At 36.4% G+C, this 17,749-nt stretch overlaps 1 protein-coding gene across 2 annotated transcripts; it reads right to left on the bottom strand.

Annotated features, from left to right (window-relative positions):
• Positions 1-379: 379 nt before the first annotated feature.
• Positions 380-16,570, bottom strand: mfsd2ab (MFSD2 lysolipid transporter A, lysophospholipid b). Of its 2 annotated transcripts, none has more exon segments than NM_001003570.2 (14): positions 380-2,028; positions 3,558-3,734; positions 4,107-4,250; positions 4,334-4,446; positions 4,560-4,643; positions 5,714-5,797; positions 5,978-6,096; positions 7,283-7,373; positions 7,461-7,630; positions 7,717-7,795; positions 7,882-8,005; positions 11,612-11,736; positions 13,414-13,539; positions 16,275-16,570. In NM_001003570.2, coding segments are annotated over 14 exon segments (1,572 nt in total). In that variant the 5' UTR covers positions 16,359-16,570; the 3' UTR covers positions 380-1,976.
• Between the last annotated feature and the right edge of the window lie 1,179 nt (positions 16,571-17,749).

Genomic DNA, 17,749 nt, shown 5'->3' with positions numbered 1-17,749 from the left:
TTTATTATATTTTTATTCAGCCAATCAATAAATGAATTAATCATTACCGCAGTAATAAATAATACAAGTTTATCTGTCTAGAATTAGATAGATAGATAGATAGATAGATAGATAGATAGATAGATAGATAGATAGATAGATAGATAGATAGATAGATAGATAGATAGATAGATAGAAAATAGAGATAGATAGATAGATAGATAGATAGATAGATAGATAGATAGATAGATAGATAGATAGATACAGACAGATAGACAGTAAATAGATAGACAGATAGATAGATAGATAGATAGATAGATAGATAGAAAACTAATTTATTCATGTTATTTCTTAAGCGTTTTGAAATTGTATAGGTGGAAAATTAGAAAAGACACAATGATCTTTTAATATCAATTACCATTTATTAACGACTATTTCCATTGTTTCTTTTAAATAACTACACACACACACGCACACACACATTTAGGATTCCATCCAAAATATATATATATATATATATAAAATCTATGTACAAACATCAGCACATTTATTATTTACAATAACTGTATTTTTGATATCAGAATGCGGAAATCTTGACAGATAACCACAAACTGGGGTTAATGAGAGCAATCGAAATGTCACAGTTACTGCATCAATACAAAACTGACATGTTAGAAAACAGTATTAATCAGAAACATGCAAAAAAACTGCACTGATGCGAGTTCAATGTGCATCAAATGTACATATGTATAACATACAACACTCGTATATACACAAATGTTATTTACAAATAATTCCATTTTCCCCCAAAAGATAGAAAATGAAAACAGGTTTATGTACATATTTCACAGCACGTACACATTTGTAGGGAACACTTGGCATTCAGATCTTTGACACTTAGTTACAGGCTGAGAACCAACATTAATACTATACAATAATAAAAGCACTAGACTAGACGGTGAATCAAAACGATCAGACCAGAAATCAAATACATTTAACACCTAAACAAACAGTAGTGTCACCTGTAAACACACTGGTTGGCTGTTCCATAGGAATTAATGGCATAATAGATATAATTCAGCAGTGACAGCTCTACCCTAATTGCCCTTATTTTATGTGACAGGCCCTTAAACAAGATAAATTAAGGAAGATGAGAGAAAAAGACAATCAAATCAACATATGATTTAAAAGAAAAGTAATAAATACTTAAATAATCTTCACCTCTCACCAGAAGGAATAATCATACATTTCTAGCCCACACATTCTGATGGCGTTCATCTAATTTAAAGCCTCAGCAGTACTTTAGTGGATATTGATCGATCTAATTGGAAGGTGTTGAGGGATCAAATTTGTACACTTTTCCCTCAGCACATCCCTCTGTACGCCCCACGAAGATGAAAAGGAAAGTAATACAAGAAGAAAAAGGTGGTAACTTTGTGTGCAATACTACAGTTTGATGTAATCAAACCCCACTTGGTGTCATGGTTTCAAGTATGCTCATTTAGTTAGAAGCACAAAAGCATTTATAAATATTAAATTACATACAAACATTGTAGTGTACAGTTCACAGATATTCCTTCCAAAATGCACTTTTCAAATCAGATTGAAAAGCATTTTTGGTTTTAGCACCTAAAAACCTTTGTAAATGTTTCAAGTCTCATCTAAAAGGTAGATATGTCCCACCTCGTCATTTTCTTAGTGCAGTATATAGATGTGTGCTTTTCAAAAGCTGGCTTTTTTTGTTTTTAACCAGTAAGCAGGACAAATCCTGGCAACACGTACAAGCCGACTCCATAATAGTTCTTGCAACTGAAAATGGCAAGGCACATTGAGCTTGAGCTGGCACAGGCTATGTTTCCAGTTGATCCATATTTGTGATGATGCTGGAAGATTTCAGCCACAAGGCATGGTTGGTTCAGAGTATTCGCTCTGGTTTGTTCCAGCTCTGTTGGTCCAACTCAAATGGCACAATGTCCCGTCCAGGGTTTTTGGTGGTATTAAACCACATTGAGCTCAGTGGAGTCCGTTTCTGAATCCATCTCGTTTTCTCTGTAAAAGAGCCACACAGGTCAGAGTTAGGCAAAATTAAAGAATCACAGCCCCCCCAAAAAACAAGAATGCTACTAATCAGATTTAAACGTTTGAATTTACAGTTTTGAGAATGTTGAGCAGGCTCAAGTTAAGCAAGACATGTGACTGGAAGAATGGAAGCCCGACATATACTTTGTTTTACAGTAAAAGCTAGTATACAGTTGAACACAGTGTAGCACTGTTACTTGACATGCACATTACAAACATTCCTCTTCATCTAAAAGGAAATGAGCATGCACAGAGAATGACTTTGCAGTGCTTTATTCGAAACATGCAAATATCTTTTAGTTCTCTCAATCTCACACTCATCAAAAAGTATGGCCATTATTTTTGTTGTTACAAAGCAAAATCCTCTGAGTAAAATGTACTCAGTTCAGAGAGTATTTGGTCCCTCTTTAAATAAAGACAAACGGGTTGAGAATAAGTCGCTGTTTGTGGAGTTGCTTATTGATCGAGTAGATCCTCTGCTGAGATTTTGAGAGATTTAATGCATTAAATTTCAGCTGATTTCTTTTAAGGCTGTGACTGAAATTAGTTGTAGGTTTAGGTTTCTTTTCTGTATTTCTGCATATTAACAGCAGGCGTTCACCATCAGTGCTCAATCAACACCTAATTAATCCTTTCATTAATTTGAGTAACTCAATTTAGAGAAGGATCAAATACTATCTAAATTGAGTAAATTTTACTCAGAGGATTTTGCCTCGTACCAGTTGTTCATTATTGTATTAGAACTACTGTATAAAATTAATATGACATTTGCACTCATGCTCTTTCAAAACAAAACTGAGTTTTTGGCCTGTGTGGCATAACAGATCTTTTTCACATTTCCGTGTTTCTCAGCAGTGGAATTCATGTCATAGTTGGATTTACATAGAGAAATGAATGTGAAAGTACCATAAATACATGTTTCACATTCCAATCTGATCAAATAACTAAAATGAAAATGAGAAATCCAGAACTTTTAGAAAAAAAAATAAATTGTGTGAGACTGATGACGGCAGCCAGAGGAGAGAAAACATGTAAAATTTACTGTCTTGCCCATAGATGCTGCATTACAAACACCTCACATAAGCTGTAATTTGTTTTCTTTTGTAATTTGATGCAAGGATGATATAATACAACGTATAGCTTTATAAATGTACATACATTCTTTTTTTATCTAAACATGAAAAACTTTTGAGGATTTAAGATGCTGATGAGCATTAAATAAGTCTTGTGAAAAGGGTCCACTGAATTATACAATTCAAATAGGGGACAAAAACTAATAATGGGCATTTTTGCTTTAATATCTTGAATTGTAGGAACATAAATATATTAGTGAATCATTGTCCTGCATCACGTTTATGAATAATCAATCATTTCAAATGTAAGATGGTGGGTCTGCATGTTAGGTTTTCCATGAATAATTCAATTAGAGTGTTAAACTAACATCCTTGATAAAAAGTGAAGTACAATTTGGGCTTCAGACAGTAAGTAGGTGCATTTACCTTTGTTCATTAAGCAGTTTGCGGTTGCCTTGTCGCTTTTCCTCATTGATGGGATAAGAGATGAATATTAGCAGTCCGATAATGATCAAGACTATGGGAGCAGCAGACACCAGGATTTTCAAGGTTAACTTGACTTCACCGGGTTGCGTGCAACCTCTCGTCACATAGCCAGCGAAACTGTTTCAAAGAGCAAGAAATAAAAAGATTAGCACGTTAAATCCAGCCTCGTGACTGATCAATGAATCTCACATGAAACACTGTCCTGCATGGTCACGGTCTACAAACTCAAAAGACCCATGAGAGAAGTGTTAATCGCATTATATCTGCAGGTCAGGAGGCCAGACTGATTCTCATACAGTAGAACACAAATCCAGGCTTATTGGATCATGCAGACTATAATCCAACGTTAAAAGACCTCATTGACTCGTGAATTAAAGTATATAATTTTACAATACAATATGCGAGAATGGGGATAAATATTTAGAATTGTTCTTCTCAAACAAAACAAGTTGGCCAGTGCCACCCTTATAGTTAGTAGTGTAAACTTACTCAAGACTAAGAGTCGAGACCCCCAAAGAAACTCCAGATGCAAACTTGGTGAAGAACACATAGAAGGAGTAGAAGATGGCTTCATGGCCTTGAGATTCAGGATTTTGGACTTTAAAATCATCTACAACGTCGGGAAGCATGGACCTGAGGACATAGGAAGACACACATGAATACAAGTGCATCAATTTCGAAGGCGCACATTTTCTTTGTTGTTGCTGGATATTTACCATGGCAAGAGGAAAGCTGCTGCTACACTCACTCCAGCAGCAAACGACGCAATGTAAGTCACAGCAAGACTGCTTGGCACCAAGACTACGGAGATCAGGAAAGGCACCACAGACTGCAAAGAGACCATAAAACATCAGTAACTGGAATCATAAACAGGATTTAGATGACAAACGCTGATGGTCAGTTTAACTGAACGTTTAAAAGTGTGCCACTGCCAATACTTACTGTAGTCCCAATATACACTGCGGTTTTCTTGCCAAATTTCGTGAGGAACCATTGCCAAAATGGGATAGCAAGTGTGGCGGAGAGCTAAAATAGAGGAAATTAAAATAGAAGCGGCTCAATGAGAAATTCTGTAAGAGTGTGAAGGACAAAAAGGGACATTTTCTCTGAAAGTTTTATTCAGGTTGACACAATAACATTTAAAGAGATAGTTCACCTAAAAATGACCTACTTGAGCTTCTTTCTTCTGTTAAACACAAAAGATGACATTTTGAAGAATGCTGGAAACCGATAGGTATATTTTTCCCCAAGTATGAAGGTCAGTGTATGAATAGAGAGGAGTATAAGTATCCTCTTTTGTGTTCAACAGAAAAAGGAAACTCAAAGGTTTGAAACCACATCATAATGGTGGGTAAATTTTCATTTTGGGGTGAACTATACCTTTACCCTGGAAAATGATAATCACTTTGAAATTAAAGTATTTGACAAAAAACTACAAGCACAACATTACATAGGTCAAATTATCTGAAAGAAAATCAGAATCATAATAAATACTTTTTTCAAATAACATTAATGCAAAATTCTCAAACATTTTAATTGTATTTATATGTGCCATTTTTGAGAATCAAAGCCATGACCTCAATCTAAATACATGCTCTGTTTTTTGTACTGTTCTATCTTTCCAGATTTAGGATAGATAAGGCATGCAAGCGATTCACTGACAAAGATTTGATTTCAAAATCAGTATCTCTGTATAAGCGCAGACTGCCAACAAGAATGCCAACACACCTTCCTGACAACAATATGAGAATGTTGGCTTGGTGTCATATTTTCAATGTCTAAAAACATTCTATTCATTACATCTCCCTCAGGATTACTGTAGTCAGAAAGAAAAAAAAAACTCTACAGTAATGTTGTATTACATGACAACAATAATCCTCTTTATGAACATGAATTCCATATCGAATGTGGGTTTAAACACACAGAACAAGGACAAAAGAACATGAACTTGTTCATCTTGTTTTTTGAACAACTTTTGCTCTCCCTCAAACAATAATCTAGTTGACAGTACTCTGTATATTGTTAACCTTTCTACACTGAAGCATTCAATAATAGTCTTTTAGCATTAAAAAGCACAATCAAAATGCTTTACTCACCATAATGACAAGCAAGACATTTTGGAAGTCATTTCTGAAGCCAAGGTTGTAGATGCAGAACAAAGCAAAGTTTCCTTCCAGAAGCTGCAAGAAATGTGCATAGACATAAGCAACAAAGTAAGGAAAATTTTGGAAAAGCTAACAAATAAAGTATTGGCCATAGTGCTGTCAACAGTCCTGCTAATCCATGGTGGTTGCAGTTTAAACAGTCTAACAGCTGGTTGTGACCACAGTTCAACCTAAATTATTTGCACGAGGACTTACCATAAAGGCCAGAGAGGTGAAGAGGAAGCCCATGACCAGCTTGGCATAAGGACCGTGACCCATTACCATGCAAATACCCTGGAAAAATGACATGGGCTCAGTCCTCACCCTGCATGTGTCTGTGAAAAAGAAGAGAAAGTCAAGATGAGATGGAAATATGGCACTAGATCAAACAAATGGCAATCAAAATTGCTACAACAAATGCAATGAGTACTTTGGCAAACAATAGGCTTGTTGGTTATTCCCGTCAATTTTTAGGTGTTAACCTACTGAAAACGAAAGGGAACTTGTGCACACTGATCGTCAAAACAACTTGCAGAGTTGCATTACATGAAAACCACACACACACAAAAAAGTTGTTTAATTGCTTGTTCTATTTTATTTCTACGCCTTTGGCATTATAAATCCACAAATGTGGCATGATAAGAAGTCAAGACTGTGCTTGCCTTTCACCACTGCATTCCCACAATATAGACATGCTTGCTTCAGCTGAATTGGCCCAAAATAAAGTTTACGCCAATAATGACCTTCTTTTACCATAAGCTCCATTTAGACAGCTCTCTCTGTACTGTGAAAGCTAATAACCCTGCTAAGCTTCTTCCCTGGCATTTCCCTGGGACCACCTGAGCTCTGTTGAAGGGCCAACTACTGATTCAAAGTAACCCGAGCAGTGTGGAAAAGCCCAGAACACATCTGCAAGAGCCCCATGAGACTGATAAGCAGTGTTACACATTCACCACCAAAACGGCACAGTTGGTTGGGGCAAACTGAAGGAACCACTTCCCTTTTTTTTTTTTAACAGAACAATAGAAATTTTACAGCCATAAGCAACATTACGCTACTTACTAGTCAGGTTTGAGATAGAGTTATGATGAGGACTGCTGTTTAGACATTTAAATTGACCAAATATGTTCAGCGCAGGATGAGTTGTCAATTTTTTGGCCACTTTGTGTAAATTTTACATAAAAAAAAAAAAGTTTAATCTGGTTATCTTTTAGCCATAAGACATTATTGATGTGGACTAAACGCTTGATCTAAACTAGCATTTCAAAAGTTTAGGTTAATACTTCTATTCATCATGGAAATTGATGGAAGACATTTAGAATTGTAAAAAAAAATTCCATTTCAATTATATCCTTAAATGGTATCCATAAAAAATATTTGGGCACCAAATCACTTTTTTATAAATATTTCTGAATGTTGAAGAATTACTGTATTTATCGAGAAAAAAAAAAGTTAAATATTAAAAAGTCATCCTTCAAAAGCAGAGAAAAACGTAGTCTTTGTAATAGTATCAGCACTTACCCTTTTGTTCTTTCACACCAAGGAACAGGACCACAGCACAGACAACATAGATGGCGCAGATGACACCAGATGCGATCATGTAAGCATTTCTCTGTGGAACCCATAAGATACAAACCATTTAATAAAAATTACAAAAACAAACATTAATTTTAACAGCCTGTCTTTAAAAAAGCCTTACCAGGTCTTGCAGTGAAACATGAGGGTCAGTGATGTTGACGTCAGGAGCCACCTCCAAACCCGTGGAGTTCAGGTCAATCTCAGTGCTGATACAGGGAGCATTGGCCATTCCCACAATCTGACCCTGAATAGCAGTGCCTATGAGTGTGCCCAAAACCTCAACAGTCATTCCTGTGGTAAGAGATAAAAGGTTAGCCATGCAAACACAACTAGCGGTCACAGAGAACACAACTAGCTGTAGATGCTTTAAAACTCACGGTAAGCTGTAGCCGAATCCCTTTCTTTCTGTTCAGTGCTGATGAACATGGTGAGAGCAGAGTATGGCACGTGGAAGCACTGTTTTTTAAGAAACAGAAAGGTTAGGAAATGTTCTCAAAGCCAAATAAGAAACAACTTATAATGTCATAAATAAGATTACTCACTGTCTGTAATGTTTGGAAGCAGCAGTAGAAGATTAGATACCAGACAACTTTCCCTTGGTCAACAGAGGGCACGTACCAGATGAGGAAATAGCAAAGTACAGCAAATGGAGTAGACAAAACAATCCTGCATAAAGTAAAAGAGATGGCATTAGTGGAATGGTATAAACGATAATCATGATGATTAGCATGTTTGGGAAACAGATAACATACATAGTTGAGGTGTGCTAAGTGAAGTTTTACAGCACATCATGTGCCAGGCATGTCATATCCTTTCCCTTTTTTATTATAAAAGCCAAGACGTCATCATAAGTTTCCCAACAAATTGAGTCACAAGCAAATTGACTGGATCACTTCCTGTCTTTGTTCATAAACCTGCACGACTCCTAGGTGGCTAATGCGGACGCTGAAGTGGAAATACAGCATGTGCTCTTATCTGTCATGTCTGTACAAGGAAATCTGATTTCAGTCAGACTTTATGTCACGAAACTGAATGGCATTTGTTTTCCTGGTAAAGTGACTTTCCACCTGAGCAGTAAACCCTAGCTTTATTGATTTTATGGAGAAAGGAGCCTCACTTGGCAGTTAGTTGTAGAGTAGATCTTCACAGAATCAGAGTTCACAGTAAGTCCCCTGATTGACTCAGAATATCAATGTTTGTATTCACTTTTTTCAGCCTTACACCCCTCTCCACCCCCTTGCTGTTTATTTATCAAACATTTTGGCTAATTCCATGATGCTTTCAGCTACCAATAGGACCGCAGTACTCAAAAGTGTAGCATTGCCCATCTTAAGACATTTTCAAGATTTTTTTTTTACCTAAAATAAGTTTAAGTTCCACATGGACTTTCAAATTTAAAAACTCTAGAATATTTAATTCACTTAAAGAATGACATCAGAATGACACATCACAAATATTTCAAGCTCTATAAAAAGAAAAATGATCCATTATAATTGCAGCATTGTCTAAAAATGCAAAATATAATCCATTAAGATAATCAAGGAGCACTACATTTCTTACTGCATTTATTTATTTTTTGTTAAAAATAGCTAATAACAATATAGATGTTCAATTACAACATTCACAGGCAGAATTTGCCAATATTGTGTAATACTGAAATAATAACTATGGATAGTACATGTTTCTTTATATTAGTTAACCAATGTAAGTAATATACTTTGACTTTTAATATATCAACACTACAATTAACATAATAAAAAGTGCATGTTTACAACAAGCTTAGATTAAATAAAGGACTTTGCCTGCACTAAACAAATATCAGTGTAAACGAGCCTAACAGGTAAAGGAAGGACCGAGTTTGTTGGAGCGAAGGTTATTCAAGTGCATCTGAAACCACCAACAGAGACATCCTGATAAAACTAAAAATGACAAAAATCTAAATCTTTGTCATCAGTAATGACCAACAACCCATATTTTAGTTTATTTTGTAAGAACATGATGACTATACAATATATTTAAAAATCAATTAAATATATATGTCTATCCATGCCTCAATGTAGGACTGCATTTGGTCGATAGAGGGTTATTTGATCTATCTATTATCAATGTGCTATTTATTAACAATTTGTTATCAGTTTGCATTAAACATGTCATTGTAAAGGCTTGACTGAACACATGTTTTAGTGCACATTTAGCAAAAAGGGGCTACTATTTAGGAGCTATTTAGAAATAGCAAATAAATCTCACTCTACTCGCAAGACCCAGCTATTTGAACTAAAATAACCCCACCGCTCAGTGTGCCGCCATTAGACTTGAGGCTTTGCTTAGTCTGCCTTCCCCTCATTCTGATTGGACAACAGAGATGGTGTGTTGTGGGTTGGACCACTCATGCTGCAACGAATTTGCATATTTCTCTCAACCCCCATAGCATGTGGCACAAAAAAGGAATGTCTTCCTTCTGAGCGCTCAATGCAGGACAAATGCCATGTTATGCATGCCATTGCTAAACTACAGATAACTCAATCTACACTTCACAAGCTGCTTTAAGACAGAAAATATTCCACTGATTAAGGCAGATCAGAGATGATCTTGGCTTCTCAATCTTAACATCTGTAGAAAATCATTTGCGGTTTATGAGGAAATAGTGTTCAAATATTGACTTTTATAGTAAAGGAGTATGCAATTTCACTACTGATAAACCTTTGTAATGAATTGCCCTACAGGACTGATCATAACATGACTATTAATAATATGCGTGATCAAGTACAGAGAAAATTCAATTATACAGGCTTGTGGTCTATGATTCTCTAAGGGGATACGCAAGGGAGAGAAAAAAAAATCCCTTTAATTCTCACATGTTCTGACAACTACACCAACAACAACCCCATGTGACATCCCAGAACAAACCTGGCGTTCACTAGGGATCTTCTAATGGATCCCGCCCAAGAGAATACAATCTTCTTGCTCAGATTCAATGTCATTGAATTGAGCTTAATAGGGCATAACTTTCTCACCAGCCTTCTACCAGATTCCTTTACATGCACCCTGTCCAGTTAGAAAGGAGTCACACATTTCCCTCAACCCACCCCCAGTTCCCAGCACTTCCTCTGACTGGTTTTCCACTTATTCATACAAATGAGGGACCTCCTACTTCTGAGGACTCAAGAAAGCATGGTCGCCAAAACACTCTTCAAATGCAAAAATCATATGACCTATGAAACTAAAGTAAACCTGCTTTTTCAGAGCTTTATATTGGTTATTTGCTTCATTTGTCAGTACAAATTGTTTTCCCTCCAGTATAAGCTTAACAAAGCTTCTACCAACCCTGGTCATTATATAGACAACCACAGGCATCACTGTCATTATAGAGAATGCGTGAGTAAGCAAATGGTTAAGGGTCAAAAGTTTTTTTCCTCATATTTGTGTTCCTCCAGTCAAATGGCATTTGAGGACTTCAAAAAAAGTTGATTGGCAACTTCAGGTAGATTAATATTAGCTAAATTTAGACTAATATTTTTGCTAGAAGTGACATTAAACTTCTACCTTCTACCTTAATATATGCCATTGAAACTAGAGATGATTTTGAAGTTGTAGATACAAAGTAGAGTAGGTTTCACAGGTTTCTGCTTCAAAAATGTCATGTTTAGTTCGATGCGTTGCTTACCAATTGTTTGTATTATCACTTTCAGAAGCAAATTAAGTGAAATGCTTTAAATTCTAAATAATTATTTATCATAAGTACAACAACATATTATCAAAACTAGAGAAGCCATTCAACAGACCAAATTATTCGCAAATGTTTCTTGTTGTCAGGACACTGATAGTCACTGGTTTATTCATGCGTGTGATGTAGAATCAAATCAGATTGGCTGACTGAAAATGCAAATTGCCCAAAGGCAGTGCTTCTGTAGTGTATCCACAGTCTCTCGACCCCCCATGTGTCCCCTCACTTAGAAACATCACCAGACATACTTGGCTCTCCCACTTAAAGTCTACACCTCCTGACATTTCACAACGATGGAGAAATAGGTCAGAAGACAAAGCAAGTGACGGACCAGAGAGATTCATTTGGGATGTATTTTAAATTTGACAAAAGAGGTCGTTTAAGGGTAGAATTGTGAAACAGCAATTTTCCTAAGAGGGCAAAGCTGTTACTACAGGCAACATGCCCCTTAAACGAGACAATTCAGAGTCTTTTTCAATGAGTCTGTAAGAAATGGCTCTGAACATCAAGGCCTGGACAACAAAGCATTGGAGAATTTAAGGACATACCAAGGCATCATTCGTCCAAATCTTGTCCATGGAGTCCGACTGACAAGAAATCCCACTGTAGGGTCTGTGACGGCATCCCATGCTCGACCCACAAACAAGATGATGGAGGCATAGAATGGGTCCAACTATCGAGAAAAGAGCAACAACATTAGAGATCACTGGGTGAGATTTTTCAAAAGCTTATTTGGCATTAGAATGGACTGATGTCAAACAAATGACAAATTAATAAATATATATATATATATATATATATATATATTATTTTTTTTACTTTATTAAAAGGGGAAAAACTAGAACTATTACCATACATGGTTGGGAGGAAATCAATCCATTTTGGTCATAAAAAAAAAGATGCACACCACTTCATATCAGGTAAAGATATGACTTCCCACAATAAACCTATGCATTTACAGCAGCCTAAAGGGCTAGGCAGCATGTAAACTACAACAAAGTTTTACACAGGGCTCATGGTGCCCAGTGACCTTGAAACGCACGAGATCATAAGTCACATGACAAGCAAATGGAGTTACTCCTTTGAAACGGCTTTACTTGCAGTACATGACAATTATAAAGTTGCTGGAGGAAATGTTGCACAGACCAAGTGGTTCATGCTGACATTGTGCATTGTAGGAATAACTGTTAATTATGGGATTAAACACATTAGCAGAATACACACTGGGAACCTGTCTTCTGTAGTCAGTGGTTACATGATAAACACTGAAGGCTATTAAAACAATCCTATTCAGACTCTTTAATCTGGCCAATAAGCCTGCCAAGACTACAGTAGCCACAAAAGTTAATGGCACCAAAGACCTTTGCAAAAACGATTCATTTTCCAGTACAATTCCCCCTTTGTGACTGTACTTGTGGTCTCAGACTATGCGAGCAGGGGGTGTAAAGAAACCCACTGCCCCCTGAGGATCGCAATCATATTCTACATTCTACAAGTCAACTTGATCTTCAGTTACGAGGCACTTTCCATGAATTCAACGTACGAGAAAGGGCCTGGCGTTTACATTTTTTTTTTTTTTTAAAGGGGTTTGGCAAGACAGGTCAAGTTCAAAAAATGTTGATCTTCAACCTACATATTTTGTTTCTGCCTTATTATTACTGCTTGACAAATGCAAACACACTCATGAGAAAATACAATGACATCAACACCACTTAGACACCTGGTATTAAGATGTGTCTTCAGCAATCTAATCACACACTGCATTCAAGTGTAAATAGGGTCTGAATGTTTTGAAAACACATTTGATCGGATTGCTTTCATAATGTAAATAACTGTGGTTATTCAAATGCATGCAACCACACAAAAAAAAACACCTCTTTTATTCAATTGGTCAATGAAAATGCATAAGGTGTAAACCCTACACAAGATGCATTTTACAGCAATCTGATTCCCAATGGAGACACATTGCTGTTTACACCTAGAGTTTTCAATCAATCTCTTTTTTTTCACTTTTGACTACTTTCCAGATCTCCTAGAGGGGAGAGTCTATGGGTGGGTTTATGTTTGGGCGTTTGGTGATATTGTGATCTAATATTGAAGAATGAGCATGCTCTGGCAATTTATTTAAACTCAAAAGAAGATAACAGAAAACATTATGAACAGAAGCAGGTTTTGTTTCTGCTGTGTTAGCTACAAAACTATACAGAACTATGTGGGCTTGCTGACAAAAATGCATTGTAATGCCATGTTAGACAGAAGTTTTTAAAAGTATTAGCTTTTTTTAAACGCACACAAAAAACATCAGTCAGAAAAAATAAATAAATAAATAAAATCAAAGAGCTCTACTCACCAAAGCAACGTCCAGCAAGTAGATCTGAAGGAAGAAGCCAATTGCACATCCTGTTATCTGATATGGTGCTCCTCCAATGGCATAACACAACTTGCTGCACACCGACAACCGGCTCTTTGTTTCATGCTATTTATAAAAAGAAGAAATAAGAAATCACTATAAAAAACATTCACAATATAGCATGGATGCTCGATTCAATAAGGTCAAAGTAGTTGCTCATGTCTGGGCCCACACGGAATCTTTTTGTGCAGAAATCTGCAGATTTCCACATATATTTAGCCCATCATTGAGTCTATGTATTTACTTGTGTAAACGTGGGTAAATTGATATTAATACAGTATTTAAATAAATTTCAGTAATATTATTGACTGATATGAAAATGTTTGTTTGATTTATTTAGAATACAGTTTGTAAAGTAATACTATGTCTATTAGTAGATATGTTATATGAGGGACTGGATTTGAATTGTAAACATTAAAGAAAAAGTTAAAAAGGTATTATTTGATTTCATATATTACATTTTTAGTTATGATACTTTTAAAATAATTACGCATAAATCCGTAGATTTATTTTACAAAATTTGCACAAAATGTCTGCAGATTCTGTCTGGCCCTACTCATGTCTCAGCACGGATCTAAACTAACCTAATTGTGGTGTAAATAGGCACACTTTGTCCAGACATACTGTAATTTGGCTTAAATTGTTGAATTGCTAGGGTTTCAAGCATCTGTTTCAATTATGCTAATACTACGCATTTCTGCTTGACTTGCCATTTGATTCTAATCCAAACGTAGCCTCATTCGGCATTCAAACATGTAGATTCTTATATTTGGGTCAACATATGAGCCCTTGAGCAGACAAATTCAACTGAACACAATCATACGAGAAAGCATTCTCTGATTAACATCACCACATCAACTCATGGAAGATCAGCAAAAATTTAAGCTCGTCATGGGGGTTGAACAAGAGCCCACTCCCTTTCTCATTTATCAAGTCAAGTGTGGGTGTGATTTTCAATCAGTTCGGTGACTCCAAATACATCAGTCAGTAACAGCTGAGTGTCAGTCACATGTACAAAAATAAATCATTAAAGCTGCAATGTTCATACTATAAGTCACAGGCTTTGCTCTTTTTTTGCACACTGTTCCCACAAAACCCCCTGCTCATGTTAAAGGACACTGAGAGGATTTTAACACTCCAAAGTCATGTAATGAAGACACTGGATTACTGTCTGGAAGGTCCAAGTGACGTGGATACAGTGTGACAGAGCTATAATGGTGGACAAGGGGAACAGTTCATTGCCAAAGACTCAGGGTGTTAATAGAGCACTTGTTGGTGGTATATTGAGTCAGTGGGGCTTTTGTTAATTCAGGACTGCATGCTGTGTTTGCTTAGGATGCCAACACTTAGGGTAAATAAAGTTGCTGAGAAGGTATAGGAAAGTAAATAAACTCTAAACTGTGATATATTTAACAATTTCAATAATAACGGATTACTTAATTGCGATACTATAAGTTTGGTTTGTATGCGAGATAATCAACCGTTAAGACTCCAGTCAGGCATCATTTTAAGTTTGCGCTGTAACCATTTACACAAAATTAGGGCAGAGAGAGTTAGTTAGCAGGAAGTCTTTTGACATAGAATCTACAGTATACAACTAATTTAGCTTATCTACCAGCGATAAAAGCATATCATATTTTACAGCAATGAAATCATATCAACCTCATAAACCAAATGACTGTTTACATTTAAGGTGGTGTGGATTAATCATTCTGATGATGTGGCATCTGTGCATGTGGAGTCTAGACTTAGATCCGTCAATTTAACTATTGATTAATGCCTTGTGGCACACACCCAAATTCTAAACACATCTGGATGATGAAATGCTAGAATAATTACTATATCTACAATTTTGAGTTGATGACAGACCACTGATTGATGTGAAATCGGTGCTCTCACCACAGTATTGGTGTTGGCATGAAGCTGGGTGGAGGTGTGCAATCATTTAAATGAATTAAACTGTTTGTTTGCATGTGCTGGGGAGAGATAAAGATTTATTTTTTATTTCTTCTGCTTTAAGATCAATCCGCTAAATCATAGTCATGATTTTTATTGTATTGATAAAATTTTAAATTGACAATTGATTTTGAGCATATAGAAAGCTAATTAAATATGCAAAGTGTATATTTAATGGCTTCTAATAAAATGAACTTAGATGGGTAGAATCATTTTCTATCGAGCACAACATATTTTATGTAAAAATGGAAAAAAAAATTCACTCCATTGCATTATCCTTCTTTTATTAGGGATGTGGGCAAATGATTCTTGTTCTAATTATGCCTGAAATGATTTGGTACTGTTACACTGAATATTTTTTAGAAACTCTCTGCTGTAAATAAATAAATGATATATTTATATAAAATATAAGTAATGCGAAATAGTTTCAAGGTAAACTAATCAAGCACACTGTAAGCTAGGCTCAAATAACACGTAGGTTACATTAATAGAACAGTCAGTCAGCAGCAGCAGTGAATATAGCCAACGGCTCCCATTCAAATCCTCACACCGGTCTACTATGCAAATCAGCAATGAAACGTGACAAAACCACAAACTTTGGCGCAGTACTGAAGAAAAAGGAAGCAGATTCGCGTGTAAGCAGTCAAACGATGCTTCATAATAATACGAAGCCTGTAATTTTGGCGTCGCGAAGCGGCACAGAAGGGCGTGCGCGCCCAATTCAACCTGACATGACACTTCTGCGTTTACCGGTTACGTGGCTCTCCAACAAGAAAACCATCTGAACGATTTCACTGTGTATACAATAAATAAGTAAAAAGCGTACTATATTTTCAGCATCTTACCTTCGCCAATTTGACTTCGTCTGGGCTGGGTTTTTGTAAGAGGCTAGTATTGGTGTACTGCTCTGCTCCCTCTCCTTTTGCCATCTCGCTTTAAAATTTGAAAATCGTTTACACCTTTCCTGTGAAGCCAGTTATTAAGTGCTATCTCAAAAGTTTGAAAAATAAATCGACTCGACTAAAACATAAACTGATCCTGTTCGTGTACACCGTTGCTTTTGGAATCAACCCGTGTTTCTACTGAAGCGTGTAGCCGGGTGTAGTAGTAATTGCGAGTTTACTCCACCCCCTTGAACCATTCATTCTAATACAACAAACCCTTAAAACCCCTCCCTCTTAGCCTCGTATGATTTTTCACCCTACGAGTGACGTCATAGTCTGACGCACCGAAGGGACAACTTTTTTCTTTTAAGTGAGACAGTTGGACATATTACTATTGCATCACTCAGTTTAAGACAGATGTTCTGTACAAAATATTTGTACTCTCTCCCGACAAAAGGAACTCGTGATTCATCATCAAATGCTTTATGTAGGTCAAAGTCAAAAATAATTAAAATGTCTTCTTGTTGTTGTTTGTGTCGTACAATAGAACGTTTCCTGTTTATCAAACATTTTGACAACGATTTAGAGAAGACAGAAACAGCATATGATATGCCTACTAATTAACAGTAATTTTAAGTGTTTATACTTTAATCGTCACACATCTAAGCAATACTTTCTAATTCATTTATTAAATTTAATTTGTAATTCATGATGCTACAAAATATTGCACAATCCCTTGAGCTTTCATTCTTTCATTAATTTTCTTTTCAGCTTAGTTCTTTTACTAATCTGGGGTCGCCACAGCAGAATGAACCACCAACTTATCCAGCATCTGTTTTACGCAGCGGATACCCTTCCAGCTGCAACCATCACTGAGAAACACCCAAACACACTTATTCACACACAAAGAATACAGACAATTTAGCTTACCCAATTCACCTGTACCGCATGTCTATGGACTTGTGGGGGAAACCGGAGCACCCGGAGGAAACCCACACGAACACGGGGAGAACATGCAAACTCCACACAAAAATGCCAACTGACCCAGCAAGGGCTCGAACCTGCGATCTTCTTGCTGTGAGGCGATCGTGCTACCCTGCTGCCTCCCTTAAGCTTTTATATTTTAATTAGTATAGGTAAAGAAATGTATATTCCTTCATTTTCATAAATATATCAAATTATGCTGTATTACAATGAAACACTGTTTCACATATTTTATTCATTCGTTTTCCTTAGTCTTTCATTCATCATCAGGGGTCACAACAGTGGAATGAACTGCCAACTATTCCAGCAAACTCCACACAGAAATGCCAACTTGTCCAGCCAGAACTCCTACCAGCAACCTTTTTGCTGCGAGGCAACAGTGCTAACCACTGAGCCACCATGCCGCTCTGTTTCACATATTTCAACATTCTCACAAAAGTCATTTGAGACTT

Source organism: Danio rerio, chromosome 19, assembly GCF_049306965.1.
Source record: "Danio rerio strain Tuebingen ecotype United States chromosome 19, GRCz12tu, whole genome shotgun sequence".
Lineage (NCBI taxonomy): Eukaryota > Metazoa > Chordata > Actinopteri > Cypriniformes > Danionidae > Danio > Danio rerio.
Note: the sequence above shows the minus strand (reverse complement) of the source record. Positions and strands in the feature narration are given on the sequence as shown.